This window comes from Ambystoma mexicanum, chromosome 11 (assembly GCF_040938575.1).
Source record: "Ambystoma mexicanum isolate Mex_15411 chromosome 11, UKY_AmexF1_1, whole genome shotgun sequence".
Taxonomy (NCBI): domain Eukaryota; kingdom Metazoa; phylum Chordata; class Amphibia; order Caudata; family Ambystomatidae; genus Ambystoma; species Ambystoma mexicanum.
In genome coordinates this window covers 761,108,896-761,124,704 of record NC_090934.1, presented here as the reverse complement: position 1 = coordinate 761,124,704, position 15,809 = coordinate 761,108,896, and the positions used below count along the sequence as shown (strand labels likewise).

Here is a 15,809-nt window from a genome sequence, read left to right as displayed (position 1 = left end):
CTTCATTGGCTCGTTTGTATTTTCTGGCTTCAATGATCTCTGTATTAAACCAGATGTTTCTTCTGTTTTTATCTTTTACAGTTTTTTCTCGTAAAAGGGATAGCTTATCTACCACCTTCCGATTTGCCTGTTGGAAAGTAGATACCAAATAGTCAACACCCCCAAGGGGTGAAACTTAGCAAAATGCGGGATGGCAGTTTAGTTATTTTACTCGGCTTGGGTGTATGTAACAAAAGTACGGATGGTAGTAGGTCAAAGGAGATTTTATGATGGTCGGACCAATGGCAGGTATATATTACCAGAGAAGAAATTGAAGTTGAAACTCAAGATCCAGTCAAGAATATTGCCACCCTGGTGGGTGGCAGTCTTAACATGTTGGCTAAGACCTAGCGCTTCAAGGGAATGGGTAAGGGATATGGCGTCGGAGTTTTGGCCATTCTTAGCCTATAGGTTGAAATCACCCAGGAATAAAAAAGGGCCTGAGGGTTTCAGTATTTCAATGCAACAGGCTAAGAGTTGCTCCTCAAAATTGGGCATCTTGCATGGAGGTCTCTATAGGACCAAGAGGCTAATGGACGTGTAACAATCTAGGATATGTTTAACAAGAAGGACCTCACTGTTATTAATAGGCGAGATCTTGGAGGTATGAACAGTAAGTGCATTTTTAAAGAAAAGTTGCGTCCCCCCCCCACCGTAAGTGCCAACCTGGTCAGCCCTGAGTAAATTATACCCCTCTGGGGTAGCAAGGGTGGAAGCATGAGCGGCTGCCTCATGAAGCCATGATTTACTTACGCGAGGAGGTCCAGATTGAAGTTGGTGATATAATCACAATGTTCTACTGCGTGTTTCACAAGAGAGTGGGTGTTTGTTCAATAATGCAACCTTCAAGGTAGCTAGCTTGGGATCCTTATGTGCAACATGGTGGTCAGGATCAGGCTTTGGGTGAAAGGATGAAGAGCTGCCACTAACATTAGCCAGGAGGCTGAAGATGTCAGGAATCGGTGCAGAGGCTTCGTCATGTCCTCACTTAGATCAGTATGAGGTCCCTAGCCATTTTATGGAGGACTCATCATTACGGTAGGATATGGAATCCACTTCTGCAGAATCAGGCTTTGGGTGAAGGGGTGGAAAGCAAGCTGCCACTAACATTAGCCGGACGGTTGACGATAACCGGGAACAGTGGAGGGGTCTCGTCATGTTCTGCAGTAAAGCATTGTGTGGGCCCTGGACCTTTTATAAAAGACTCCACATTACGGTAGGACATGGAATCCACTTCTGCAGGAGAGGGGCCAATCGTTCCTTTGTGCCGAGACGTTAAATTAGTAAAAATACCTTGGACTTGTTAAACTGTCACAGTTCGGTTCTTTAATTCCTTTCCTTCAGTTACATAAAGGTGCATTGGACGAGTCGGCGACCAGCAGGGGTAATACATTTTCCTGGATGGTTTTAGGACTCTGACAGTCTTTGAAATTCATGGCTAAATGATGTACCAGAATCTCAGTTCTTTTAGTGGGAATCCATGCCTCAGCACACCGGACTATTTATCCTGCGATCAGCAAGGCAGTGACAAGCATCCAAAAGGAGGGGGGGGGTTTCGGGGAGTTCAGATTAGGGCTGCTAACGTAGGAGTAAAGACATGTCTTGCAGCTCTGTGTCCGCGCCTTCTTGTATCTAAGTTGGCGCCATGCATTGAGCTTTTGTTCTGACCCCAAGTGGAGTCAACATTATGGACAAGGTCACAGTGGGCCTGCGAGTGCTGCACACGTTGTGGTGCAGGGTGCACAAGCAGCGATGTCGGAGGGGCCACTGGAGTGCTCCGGTGCCAGTATAATCCCTGCGACATGGAAACCCAGGTGCGCTATGTCACCTGGCAGGTTTGAACTAGCCATCCCCATATGTGAGGAGGCTGGGGGGAGGCACTGACAAGGAAAAGAAAAAAGAAAAGAGAACAACGAAGGTGGAAACGTCAAGGAGCGCTGTTAAATCAGCATGAAGAATATGGCTGGGTAATCAGGCCCCATTCAGTGCAGACGCTGTAGTGATTGCTGGAAATGGACAGGTCCACATCTCCAAGTGTGCCCATCTGTGGTTAATATTGGAACAAGTTCAAGGGGGAAGGTGGCCCACAAATCCGCTCCTGGAGCAGGGACCAACGCACACGCATAGCTTCCAAAGCCAAGCTGACGAGCTGAACCAGGTATGGTGGCCATATCAGATCAGGACCAGGCGGGGGCGCCTGCAACTCCGCTGCCTACACCACAAGGGGGGCCTACCCTCAAAATGGCAAGAGAACCAAGTCATGCAGCTACCAGGCTACTTTGACCTAAGTGAGACCGGCACCTTGGGGCCGAGATGGAAAAGGTGGATGAGAGATTTCAAAGTATACGTGAGAGCAATTGGCCCTCTAGAAGATGAAATGAAGCATGACCTACTACACCTAGCAGTTGGGTGAATGTAAGAGATAAGGTAGACTAACTTCAGGCCAGCACCACTGACTCATACACAGGCTTCAGAGAGGCCCTCACTGACTATTTCACTCCACACACCAATGTGGATTACGAATGTCATGTTTTTCACAACACCAAACCGCAATAAAGGGGTGTCGATGGACACATTGGTGATGCGACTGAGAATGAAGCACTGTGATTTCAACAAGTCTCCCGTATTTCTCAAACACTTGCTTCAGAAACAGCGCTCTCTGGACATTTTGAAGCTGGCCAGGTCAGAAACAGCTCTGGAACAACAGGTGGAGGACATGGGTAAGGTCAAGGTATCGACGACGGCATTGGAGTCCATTCAAAAGTTCACTGCACCGTCAACATCATATCGTCACAGCGACCCTTTTTGCTATCGTTGCAGCTATGAATACCCACATGAGGGTGTATGCCCGGCAATAGGGAAACAATGCACTGCATGTGGAGGGGAAGGAACTCTTCAAAGCAGTATGTTGCACAGTCAGCCCCAAGGCGATATCTCGCAAGGAGGGCCTACCAGGTCAAGGGAGAAAATGATCAGACCACAAGTAGACCAGCAAGCACCATATGACACCCTTCTCAGACGTCACAAGGAGAAGGGAATCGCAGAGATGAGAAACAGCTGCCGGAGTAGCAAGCCTGTAATTCATCAAGGCTGAGGGCAAAATGGAAGCCCCAGAGGTACGTGAGATACCTAGTAGAACAGTCCACCTCAGACAGTGTATCTAGTGGTTCATCGGCTGAAGCGTTCCAGAGGAGACAGAAAACCAGACAATCCAGCAGGAAGAAACGAAAAGGAATGGCTACCTACATGCCCTGGGAAACCCCACGGCTAAAGAACACAGCCCATACTACTCTTACAGATACAAGGTCTGTCTGAGGAACACCTCAGACACAGGAGCTACAGTGAATGTTATCAATGAAGAGGTGTATGAGAAAATCTACAAGGCCCTAAGGTTGAAACCTGGAGGATGTAAACATTTATACATATGGGTCTCGGATGCCATTACCATGCAAAGGGTACTTCATGGTGGAATGCAAGTACAAAGGACTATCAAAAACACTACCCATACACGTGTTGGGGACCGCTGCTAAAAGTGGGTGCATTGTCAGTTTCAGGGCTGCCAAGGACTTGGGGTAGATCCACATATCATATCGACTCATGGATCACAAATACATTGACACACAATACAAGATGGAACAACTTTTCCCCGAACTGTTCAAAGGTCTTGGAAAGCTTAAGGACAGGCAGATAAGTCTGCACATCAACACAGAGGTGTGCCCAGTGACACAGCATTACAGGGGTATCCAAACAACCGAGGAACTGCTTCACTTGTTAGAACAAGACATCATTGAGCCGGAGGATGGTCCCATCCCATGGGTCTCGCCCATAGTCCCAGTTCACAAGAAAGGTTCACACAATATCAGAATCTGTGTCGACATGTGCAGACCGAACAAAGCAATTCTGAGAGAGAGAGAGAGAGAGGCATCAAGCCCCAAGAATAACGGACATGATACACTTGCTAAATGGGGCTCAGATTTTCTCCAAATTAGACCTCAACAAGGGGTGCCATCAGTTGGAGTTAAACAAAGAACAACAATATATTACTACCTTCATCACTCACTCAGGACTTTTTAGGTATAAGAGACTACGTTTTGGAGTATCATCGGCAGCCAAAATATTCCAATCAGAAATTAACAATGTCATCAAGCACATTCCAAATTGCTTAAATTACTGCAACGACATCTTGGTGTTCGGCAAAGATCAAGAACAGCATGACAATACCCCGGTGGGAGTGTGCATGGCATTGGAGGCTGCAAATCTCACCCTGAACAAGGAGAAGTTTGAGTCTCGGAAGGGGCATCAACAGTTTTTCATGCATATATTCTCAGCACAAGGAATGCTAACGAGTGCTAAGACCCCAACAAATGTGTCTGATTTGCGCTCTTTTCTGGGTCTTGCCAGTTACTGTATGAGATACAAACAGAACTTTACATTGGTGACCGAACCCCTATGAATGTTTACGAGGAAGTAAGGGGTTTTCGAGTGGTCGTAGGAGTGTCAGAACGCATCTCGGCTGCAGACAACATGGTGTACTTCAACCCGGCTAGAGAAACAGAACTCACAGTGGATGCCAGTCCCGTGGGACTAGGAGCCATTGTGGCCCAAGTTGACCCAGAAGCACCCAACAAGAGGCACAAGAGGCACATTCTGTCATATGCCAGCAGGAGTCTGTCGTCCACGGAACAGGCTTACTCGCAGGCCGAAAAGGAGGGACTAGCAGTTTTGTGGGCCTGTGATCACTTGTTCACTTGTTCCTGTACGGGAAGCCTTTTACAGTGGTAACAGACTTCCGAGCACTTCTATTAATGTTTGGAAATCGACAGGCAAAGATGCCTCCCAAAATTGCCAGGTGGGGGCTGTGCCTTTAGGGCTGTAAATTCTGCAAAGTACACCGGTCAGGGAAGGAGGAGAATCCAGCACACTTCTTGTCCTGCCACCCTGTCCCAACTGCAGACCCAAAGGCGTTGATTGCAGACCAATATATAAACTATGCTATTAAGGAGGCCATGCCGGAGGGGATTGACATCATGCAGATAGCTCAGGAATCAGAAAGCAACCCAGTTTTGCAAATCATTCTGCGCTGTTTGCAATCAGGAAAATGGAAGCTTGCAAAGAGAATCGGGAAAGACACGTCTCTAGAAACACAAAGCAAGGTTCAGAGGCTAGTACTGGTGAGGGATGAACTAACATGGGCAGAGGAAGGGCTGCTGCTAAAAGTAACCCGCAATGAGATACCTTATAGCTTAAAAAGGAAGGTGTTGGTGATGGCAGATTAGGGCCACAGGGGCATTGTTTACAGAAAGACCTTTGCATCAGAAAATCTGGTTCCCACACATGGGTGGCCAAGTGGAGGCATTGCTAAAAGATTGTCCCCCATGTGCTATCCTAAATCCACACACTCGCCCTAAACCCCTCCAGATGACGGAGCTGCCTGAACACCCATGGGACGTAGTGGCCATTGATTTCTTTGGACTAGTGGTGGGAGGTGAACACGTGCTGGTGGCAGTGGATGAACATTCCAGATATCCCGATATACAGATATCCATGGCGGCATGTCACACAATCCCAGAGTTAAACAAAATGTTTACAGCCTCCGGTGTACCCTGAGTGGTAAAGTCGGACAACGGTCCCCCCTTCACGAGACACAACTTAAAAACGTTTACAGAGTATATGGGTTTCAGGCAAAGGAAAGTTATGCTGTTGTAGCTTCACACCAATGGAACAGTTGAAAAAGGTTCATGGGCAACGTCAAGAGATCCATGCACCTGACCGGAGAGGCGGTGGAGAAAATATTATATCAGCTCCTGAAAGACTATCGGAATACCCTGCATAGCACCACAGGGAAAACACCGGTGGAGGTCATGTTTGGATGAAATGTTTGAACGCACCTGCCCCACATCACACTGCCTGGAGAAAGATATGTGAACGATGACGAAATGAGGGAACGAGATGCTTAGGCTAATGTAAGCATAAAGCATTATGCGGATGGCCAATGAAGAGCACAGGAAGGGGACATTCAGGAAGGTGACATTGTAGTCGTGAGACAACCCCACTCCCATAAACACACAGCAGCATTCAGCAGTACGCTGCTAATTGTCAGGCACGTAAAGGGGTCCATGGTGACAGCAGAGGATGGACAGAGGACGAAAACAGGGAACTCCTCACACTTCCGCAGCTTCCCTGAAGGGATGAGTGGAGAGAGAGAGATGGTGCGAAGGAGCTGCAGCCCAAGACATGAAGGAACTGTCTGATGGGGATGGCGAGGAGTCTGAGCATAATTGTTGGAACCCCTCTGAACACTTCAGCCTAGTGCAAGAGGTGGACGTCCCTACGGGGCTAAGACTCGGACAAAAAGATTAATTGAAGAAATGGAATGAAGTTGAGTGCATAGTTATAAAGGGGGGAGGTTGTAGAATTTCATGTGGGTGCATCATATGAGTGGGCGTGAGCCAAAGAGCACGGGGAGCGGGGTGGGCGGAACGGGAGCGGAGTGGGCAGAAAGGGAGGCGGGCAAGTTTCCAGGCGTTCAGATTGGGGTTAATGTAGGAGTAAAGACACGTTGTCTTGCAGCTCAGTGTCTGAGCCTTCTAATGTTGGCACTGTGTGGTGAGCTGTTCCGACTCCGAGTGGAGTGAACAAGTAGCACTGTAAATGCATACTAACAGACTAGCAAGGCAATTCAAAGGAAACAATAACAAGTGTTTTTAAAGCATGGAACGTCCATGCACTTGTAACCTTACTTCACTTACAGAGCATTGAAGTAGTCTTAGAGCGACCCAAGCACTGTAGAAGCAAGAAACATGAAATTATATATCCACAATTAAGGCAACGTGCAACTTCGCACATGCTGGATGTTATTGACCTCCACTCAGCCGCTAAGGATGTCCGGAATGCAGGCAATAAATACTTGTATTGACTGCAATAGAAGAATGTTGAATTCAGAAGCCGACTGGGAAACAGCAGAAAGATTCTCTGCATCAAAAAACAGCAATGCAATTACCCAGCAAGATTTCTTTGAAGTAGACTCTCCAATTTAACACACAAAATTAAAAGATAAAACATGGAACAATGCATGGAACAAAGCTTTCACTTTCACGCAGGAAAACCATTCTCTTTTATGGTACACCGAATACATGCTCATTGTAAAACTGTACAGTTCAACCCAGTTTAAAATCACATTGAAAGGCTTACCTTCTAAAGACAAAGTTTTTTATTTAAATATGAATCCACATTTAACTTGCTATCACATTTTCTTTATTTACTTTTCTCACTATAAAAATGTTTTTTTTATTTCACCACCACAATTTCAAAACCTATAATGATATCACCACTATGTGCTGATAGCCATATAGAGCTCAGGAAGCATCATCATCCCTTGATGACCCTCGAATTCACCTCGGCTTATAGCTTGAGGTTGGCGTCATTATCCTCTGATAATGACTGCTCCCACGGTCTATAAGCTATTACATGTTTCACCACATCAATTATCAAGTCCACTGACTGCTATTTCATCAGAAAAGAATGGCACACGTTCAACATCCAAGCGGCAAGTCATTGGAGTCTGATCTTAGGAGATCATCGGGAAGCCAGGTATGCACGATGGTGCCTGTGTGGGTGCTGTTTGGCCTCTTTGGCGAGCACTGGGTGTGCGCGTCACACAGTCAAGCTTGGCTCCGTTCACTCAAAAGCACCACAGCAAGCAGACGGATCGCGTCGACGTTCACATCTCTCGCAACATGCAAACATGTAAGATAGGCGACTCTTAAAGAAAACGCACGCACCATGCTCTAATCGTTCGTAGTCCGAGTCCAGAAGGAAAGTCTTGAACCTGTTGGAGACGTGATGGAATGCCAAGAACTTCAGATAGTACTGATTGAACTCAAACTCGGTGGGATACTGATTGTGAACCTAAAAAAACATTAAGAAAACAATGGCATTAGCTTTAAGAAAACAGTCAAAGGCCAGCAAGATAACGTGTGATAAGGGGTGGAATGTATACTGTGGCTTAACCTTCTGAATAGTTAGCATCATACGAAACCACCACCAAAAAATGTAACAAAGCCTTCGGCTCCATGAGATTCGGCATTCCTGAAATAGCTCCTGCATGCTGCTTTCTGACCAAGTGGCCACATACAGCTTGATAAGCAAGCAGCATGTGACCAGAACTCAATGGAAGCCTGACTTAGCCAGCAACTCATTGGTGTTAATGCAGAGGCGTTGCTGGGGGGAGGGTCTTTTGGTTGTAGCCCGGATAGAAGCTCAGGGAATACAACCAAAAGGCTATAGCTAGCCCCGAATCCCGCCAGTCCCGACATTAGCTTAGCCCCATATCTTTTCCAGACCTAGCAACGCCCCTGCGTTAATGGATCATGTATTGTGGGCATCTGATCTAGCGCTGGCATAGCTCCTGGCATAAGAGGAGCTTCATAAAGAACGTTCATTGTGCGGGAGGCATCTCTAGCGTGAGGCACTGGGCATTACCGAGTATGTTCATGTTGCCACAGGTTACTTTTTGCAGCGACTAGCAAGTGCAGGGTTGGGCACGGGAAGGTAAAGGGTGAATGTGCTTTCTAGGTTGCGTGGCTGGACGTTGCAGCCAGTGACGCTTTCCATTCGCCATGCTTGAATCGCAAAGGCTTTCATTCACACCCTCGAACAGTTCTGCCACATACCCCGGCCACGTGTTGCAGATGAACAGACAAGCAAGGGGAACTGAGCACGTGAGCATCCTGGGACCAGGGCAAAGGCCAGGATCCTCTTCCAGGTCAAGTACAGATCTGAAAAGCAACACGATGGCCGGTAAGCAGAATGCAGTTAGAATCCTGGACAGATGCCGAGTCGTTCAGTAACCACAGCCATTTGATCCCACCCACCTTATGGTCCTGGTGATGGCACATACGGAAGAGGGTAAGGGACAACAGCTAGCATTACTTCTGCTCCATAATACCATACTGCTTCTTCTCTGACCCGCTCTCCCCTTCTCTTCGGCAGTTACACTGTTGCTCCCAGCCACTGCTCTGAATGGGCAATGTTCTTGGAGATATTTTAAGAGCACTTCTACAACTGTAGTACTGCATTTGAGCAGCCTAATTGCCTATCTTGCGCTACACATTTCAATGAATGGGCTGATTACATGGAGATGTCCAGGGAGCTATTCAGATCAATCTTAGATACTCAAACCATATTTGTTAAAAAATGAAACTACAAAAACTGTACACAATCATATTTCCTAATTTTATTAGTATTTAAATACATTTTTTAATAAAATTGATTCACCAAGAAGTCAAGTACAAAGGGCATATACCAATGGTTTCAACAATCTCATTGCCACTGTCAAAATACTCTAGTGACTATATGAAACTTGGTGGTGGTGTGAAATCAGCTGGCAATAGAAAATGATAGATACTACATATTTCTTCAGTAATTACTGTGCAGCTGCATGCACACAGATATACACACAAACCAGCGGTAATGTGACAGTCATGGATATGACCCTGTAAGGAGGCCGTTGGAAATACATGCTGGGCTGTTGCTGCCACTGTCCCTGTTCCTACATGCCTCTGGCATGGATAGGCCTCTTCTACTTCCGAGCACAGCAACTGCAGCAAGCACTTGTTCCCTTGGAAGCCAGACAAGAATCACGGGACCATGGAAGAACTACAAGCTGAAGGGAAAACTGAACTACCACGATCAGAATGCACCTGTGTGCAACCGACAACACCCAGCCTGGAGCCAAAGGAATGGGACCTGCTCCAAAATGGAAATGCACTGGCGTGTCATCTCCGGAAACGAAAGTAGACACAAAACTAACATCCAAAAACACCCAGATAGACTACCAAGGAGCTGTTGGCAGTAATCAAAGAAATAGAACTAGCGAGACACTGCAGGGGAACAGGGGGTACCTGGAAACACTCCCCAGCACCGATTTACACAAAGACTCCCCCAGAGCAGAACTCTGGAGCAAGCAACCTGTCTGAGCATATGGCTAACTGCAGGAGAATGGAGTTTGAAAAGGGGGGTGGGGTTAGAAGGCTTCTTATAGACTTGCACAGGAAGCCCTGTCCCCCACCATAGTATTTTGGGTAGAGAATGGCCAAAAGGGGCAGTTGACTTAGCGAGCTAGGGAACTCTGGGGCAGGAAGGGCAATTTCAGGAGGAGATGAACAGTGTTTAGGTGAGGTCTGGAGCACAGGCGGTGTTACAATTTACTCATTTCACTCCTGTTCCCGCCACTTTGGGGCCTGATTTGGAGTTTAGTCCCAACTGGACTCACCTTCCAGACCTTGCGCAACAGTGCTGTGGTGAATTGGGAGCGCTAAATCTTTATTTTCCATGTTACTTCCATTCCAGATCCATTCCAGGATTTTGGCAGCGAGTATGCTGCTTTAATCTAAAGACTATGCTTCCATGAATGCCTGACCCACTGCTTCATCTCCACCCTTGCAGAACAAGGTTGGGTGGAGGATGAGCAGCACCTCTGGCTGGCAGGTGCAGCAAGCAGCACACCTGATGCATGTGCTCATTAGCCAGGTTTAAAAGCCTCTGTTTGCTTCAGTCCAGCACCGGTCAATGATACAGTGTTCCTGTTTTTGACTGGTCCCTTGTTCCTGGTTCTTAGCTTAGTGTATAGTTCCTAGTTTCAATTTTCTTGTTCCCCTTTCCATGGATTTCGAGTTTAGTGTACTTATTGGTAATTTCTGCTTCCGGGATTCCCTTTCTGTCTTCCTCTGTTTTGCAGTCAGCACTTCCCTAGTGCTTTCCTTTTTCTGTGCAACTCAGTTTGTCTGTGTTTATTCCTTTGATGTTGCCCTATTCTGCAGTGAAACCTTGGGTCTTTAGTCACTCCTCATTAATAGATTTAGCATTTAGTCCCATATTGCCTTTCCTCCCTGGGTGGGGAGGAGGGAGGTTTTGCCCTTGTAATTTCGTTTTCCCTGCTCCTGTTCCTCTACTTTCTCTTGGAGTTAGTTCCAGGTTTCTCTTGCACTTCTCCCTTTATTCCCTATTGATTATTAGGTGTGGTGTGCTGTTGTAGGTAGCCAACTCCTGTGTGAATCCCTATGTTTTCCTCACTATTCTGTAATCCCTATTCCTACTTGTCCCTTGTCAGGAGTCTTATGTATTAAGTTATCCTCCCTTTGCTGTTTTAGCCTTCCTGGGTCCCTGTTTGATCAACAGGGTTTGTGGGCTTCTCTGACACGTCAGGTGGTATTTCTCAACCTCCTGAGTATTGTATTTAAGTTACCTAATACAATATCATCAAGGGTGTTTTCTCACAGATCCTGTCATTGCTTGCCCTGTATGTGGGCTTAGTGCTGACACTTCCTGTAACACCAATTGTGGGTAAGGAGCTTGCTGACTTTCTTTGTAATCATAAGGAGCATATAAGTGCTTACTGTAGGGGAGACATGGTATCAACCGTATCACACTGATACAATGGGTACAATTTGTAAAATCTTTATTGAAATCGTTGGGATTGGAGACATCCTATTTTGCCCTATAACTAAGATGGGAGTAGTCTCGACCCTCAAATAGTAAATAACGCAGTCCTAGTGTAAAGTCTGTCAAATCAAAATGGCCTTTGCTAAAAAATAAAAAAATGCCTGCCCGATCTCTTGTACATAAAGTGTCAAAAGGAGAAATGTATGCAAAAGGAAAAATCAGTGTTCAAAATAAAGCAGTGTGGTTGAACCATGTTAGATCTAATGGAGTAAGGCTGTCCCTGTAGGCAGCATGACACATTCTGGCTTGGCTTCCAATACGATAAACAGTTCCAGAACGTGGATCATTTCACGTTTAAGTATCTTTTCTCTAGTTTCCAAAGATAATCTTTCAACCAAAAAGTTCACAAATGTCCCCCTCTGTCAGGCTCAGACCTTTTACTACACAGTTCTCATAAATCCCCTCTGCCAGGCTCAGACCTCTCACGATAAAGTTTAACACAAACTTGCAAAGGGGGGCGTCCCTTCCCCAAGCTTACTTCACGTCAGGTCTCCCTCTGTCAGGCTCGGACCTCTTTCAGATGTCAAAGACCTTCAAATGTGCGTGGTTTACTTTTCAGACAACTACAACAGCAATAAAGAGGAGGCGATATTAATCTAGTGCTCACTAGGCTCGAACAAAAATGGGTCCACAGACTGGACACACAGTTAAAACTGGTCTTAACATCACCGTAGAGTGGAAACATTTCTGGGACTGATTTACCCCCATGTGCTTCAGACCTCCTGTAGGGACATCAGTTGACCATCACTTGGTATCCGTGACTTTTACCAGCAGGGCTCCGTTTTTGGCCTTATGAACCTATAACATCAGCTTTAATATGCACCACCAATGTTGTTGGCCTGTGGTATTTTCACTTTTATTTTCAGTTTGATCTCTGACACCGTTTGCTCCTTGTAAAGAAAAACTGCGACATTAACATGTATGCCATTTAGCCAGTGATCTAAGATGTTTTGTATGTGATTTGAGTTATTGGCTTTAGTATCTATAGTAATCACATAACAAATGCACCACCAATGCTGTTTTGTCATGTGGCTTGTTCACACTATAACTGCAATATTTATATGTGAACCACACAGCCACTGATCGCTGATGCGTTTATATGTATTTAAGCTATTGGCCTCTGGAACCCACAGCTATCACAAAATAATTTCCTGATTACCTCCCAGTGACATCATTGTGTTCTCTTAAGCTTGTGGTTTGTACAATATGTTATTAGAAAGTGTTTTCCACATAAGGGATGTTGTAGCCATTAGCTCAGCCTTGCAACCATCAATCAGGTCTGATGTTACTTTCTGTAGCGCCGCCTGTGTGTCGTGGCCAACCCAGTCCACCTACATTCCTCTGGCATCCATGTTAGGAGCCTTTTTGCCTTTCCAAAAGCTAACACGCATACGGGTTATTTTTGATTTTTGTCATGCCCCCGTGCTATTGGCCGATTACATTACACCAATGATGACGGCCGTCACTCACCCTAGTGCTCCACACTCACCCCAGCACCCATCCGGCACCCCATTGGTTGGATGGTTTGTGGGGTGAGTGCTTTTATCCAATGGTGGTAGCACTCCTCAGCAGAATCCATTGCCGCGAGGAGTGTAACCGCCATTGATGGCCATCGGTAAGTTGTGCTGCGTATTTTGCCTGTTTTGGTCTTTTTTCCACTATGCAGCAGACAGCCAATGTACTTCCAGCTCTCCCAACTTTCTGCACTGTCTTTTTATCAGCTCCTCACGCACTATAGAGGCCCGCATTTATTCCTGCCACAATAATGCATACGCGCACATCTGCAACATTACTGTCAGTTGTAGGAAAACAATGCAGTTCTGAGACCACGGTGCGGGCAGCTTTCGACTTCCATCCTCTCCCGGCATAGATGTGTATAAAGCGTCGTCTAGTGTAGACACCATCCTCCACATGGAATAGCGCGGTAATACTAGTCACGTGCACAATACTTCAACGGGACACTGCCTTGCCCACCAGGCTCACTGCAAGATCGTTTTTAATCCTCCTTTTTAACCTTACTGCAGTAAGTGGCACCTTTTTCAATGTAGTATTCACACTTGATCCCTGCAGCCGGCAGGTTGCTTAACTAATAGCCCAATCATCATTAGGCTATGCTCTTTTCACCACTCCCTGACTCCCTGAAGACACCCACACCACTGGTGTCCCTAGTTCTTGGTCCAACCCGTACCACATCAACACATCCCACGCTGGATGCACCATGGCCCACGCTTTCAACAAGACACGGTCCCCCCAACCCCCCCCCCCCCCCCGAGTATGAAGATAAGCTGATAACGGTATGCATACCTTTTATTTCACAGCTCGCAGAGACCCAAGGCTGTATTGAGTGGCCTCAGTGACCCGAATTACACGAGTCCTCTCATGTCACATGCAGACATGCTTCCAAGAGTCCGGCACCCATAAAAGGACTCTCAGCACAGCATCCCCGCTGCACTACAGCAGACGGTAAGCTGTTCCATTGAAATACACCTCCAGCGTATTTTAGGCACTAATCAGCCGTTATTTATTAATATCTAAATGAATCATTAATTCCCTGAGATCCTGACAGCTATCCCTCCCCCCACAGATTACCTGTACAGACAGTACCACTATCAAGTGATCATCCTGATGAAGGCCACTACCACTTCGGGCTCTTACCCAGCCCCGTTTGGCCGAAACACTTCCGGGTCGATGTTTTGTGGCACAACCCCTGTGTATATGTGTTTATAGATAGTGTTGTGTACACTATTGTGTTTAGTACCCCCGGACCTACCACAGTCCTGGGTTGCACCCTGTCAAAATCCTATGTCACCACTTACCTGTACTGCATACTTGTGCATCACTGTGGAAACTGTTCCTCAACAATAGAAGAGGACGATACTCACCTGTATTTCCCCTGGAAAAGAAATGTCTGTCCAAAAAACTTTCGTGCTTATCGAAAGTCTTGTAAATGTTTAAATATATTCATGTGTGCAAAATCGTTTTGAAGGCAAAATAAAATATCTTCAAAACTTGACAGCTGTCTACAGATCTCTCACCCTGATTTCTAGCATTTTACATACAGGTAACCTCCTGGGCATATCAGGACTCCGCCAGGCGCCCTTTATATATTCTTGAACTAGCACAACCTGTGGTTGTAGGGCTATTGAGAATTTCACTGTGTGCTAGAAAACCTCCACACAGTCACTTCGTATAGAATGGAAAAAGTAAACGTTGTGTCATACTCAGACGAATATTTCAGAAAACTACTGGGCACCACCTCAGCTTTAGGTGCCGAAGGTGGTCGATCGCACAAGGTGCTAACAAAGATGATCTCGACATCATCCAACAGACAAAGGAAAAACTTATCCGCACAGAAATGCATGGCACCTTCATGCTCGAGTATTTAAAAGCGGTTATCATACCAGAAGGACTACAAGTCAAGAACATTCCTAGGGTATTCACGGACAACCCCAAATTCAAAATCAACTTCAGTGGGGTGGGTAATAAATGCAGTCGTGACTGGATCATCCTTATCATCGACACGGCCCAAGAGGAATGTAAAAAACAAGGAGAAGAACTTGCTACCCTTGAAGACAAATTCAACAACGACAAAACCATAATAGAAGCAAAGAAGAAACTGGAAAAACTAGAAGAGGAGATCGCCAAATTCAAACAAATAACTGTAGACAGAAAAGTACAGAAATTCAGAAAAGACTTGGCAAACTACGCAGAGGAGAAGACATACCCATTCCTTAAGGACAACTTCTACAGCAATTTACAGCAACAACAACAGCACAATTTCAATAGACGAAACCGTATTGTCAATTTTTCCGGAAGTTCTGAATCATCGAGTGGCAGCATCCCGAGCCCACCCGGGAGTAATGGACCACCGGCCCTCCACAACATCCTTATTTTCGAATGTGTGTGGTTTACTTTTCAGAGCACTGCAGGATCACTTCAATTCAAAGCTTATAGTTCAATTTTCACTTTCCCCTTCTCCAGGAGTTAAACTTATTTCACTTTTGCTGTTCATTCGCTTTATCGCTTCTAACAATGTACCTTTCACAGAAACTTTCAAGTGGGCTACTTCCTTTCGTTGGACCACTCTTAATTAGTATCACTGATTTCGCAGCTGTCTTTTACTTCAAAGTTCATTCAAAGGTCTGCCTTTCCTCGCGTCTCATCCACACGCGTGCATCCTTGACCTGCGATATAATGTTACTACTTCCACTTCACAATCAGGGATTCTGATTGAAAATAAAAAAAAATTGGCCTCAAGTGTTAGTTAA

The 15,809-nt window shown here is 45.9% G+C and overlaps 1 protein-coding gene across 4 annotated transcripts in view; it reads right to left on the bottom strand.

Annotated features, from left to right (window-relative positions):
• Nucleotides 1–15,809, bottom strand: part of SBF2 (SET binding factor 2) — a 2,983,421-nt gene that overhangs the window by 170,591 nt on the left and 2,797,021 nt on the right. For all 4 annotated transcript variants that reach the window (XM_069623660.1, XM_069623661.1, XM_069623662.1 and 1 more), the window contains one exon: nucleotides 7,821–7,947. In XM_069623660.1, coding sequence (XP_069479761.1) covers nucleotides 7,821–7,947 — 127 coding nt within the window. The remainder of the gene's footprint in view (nucleotides 1–7,820; nucleotides 7,948–15,809) is intronic.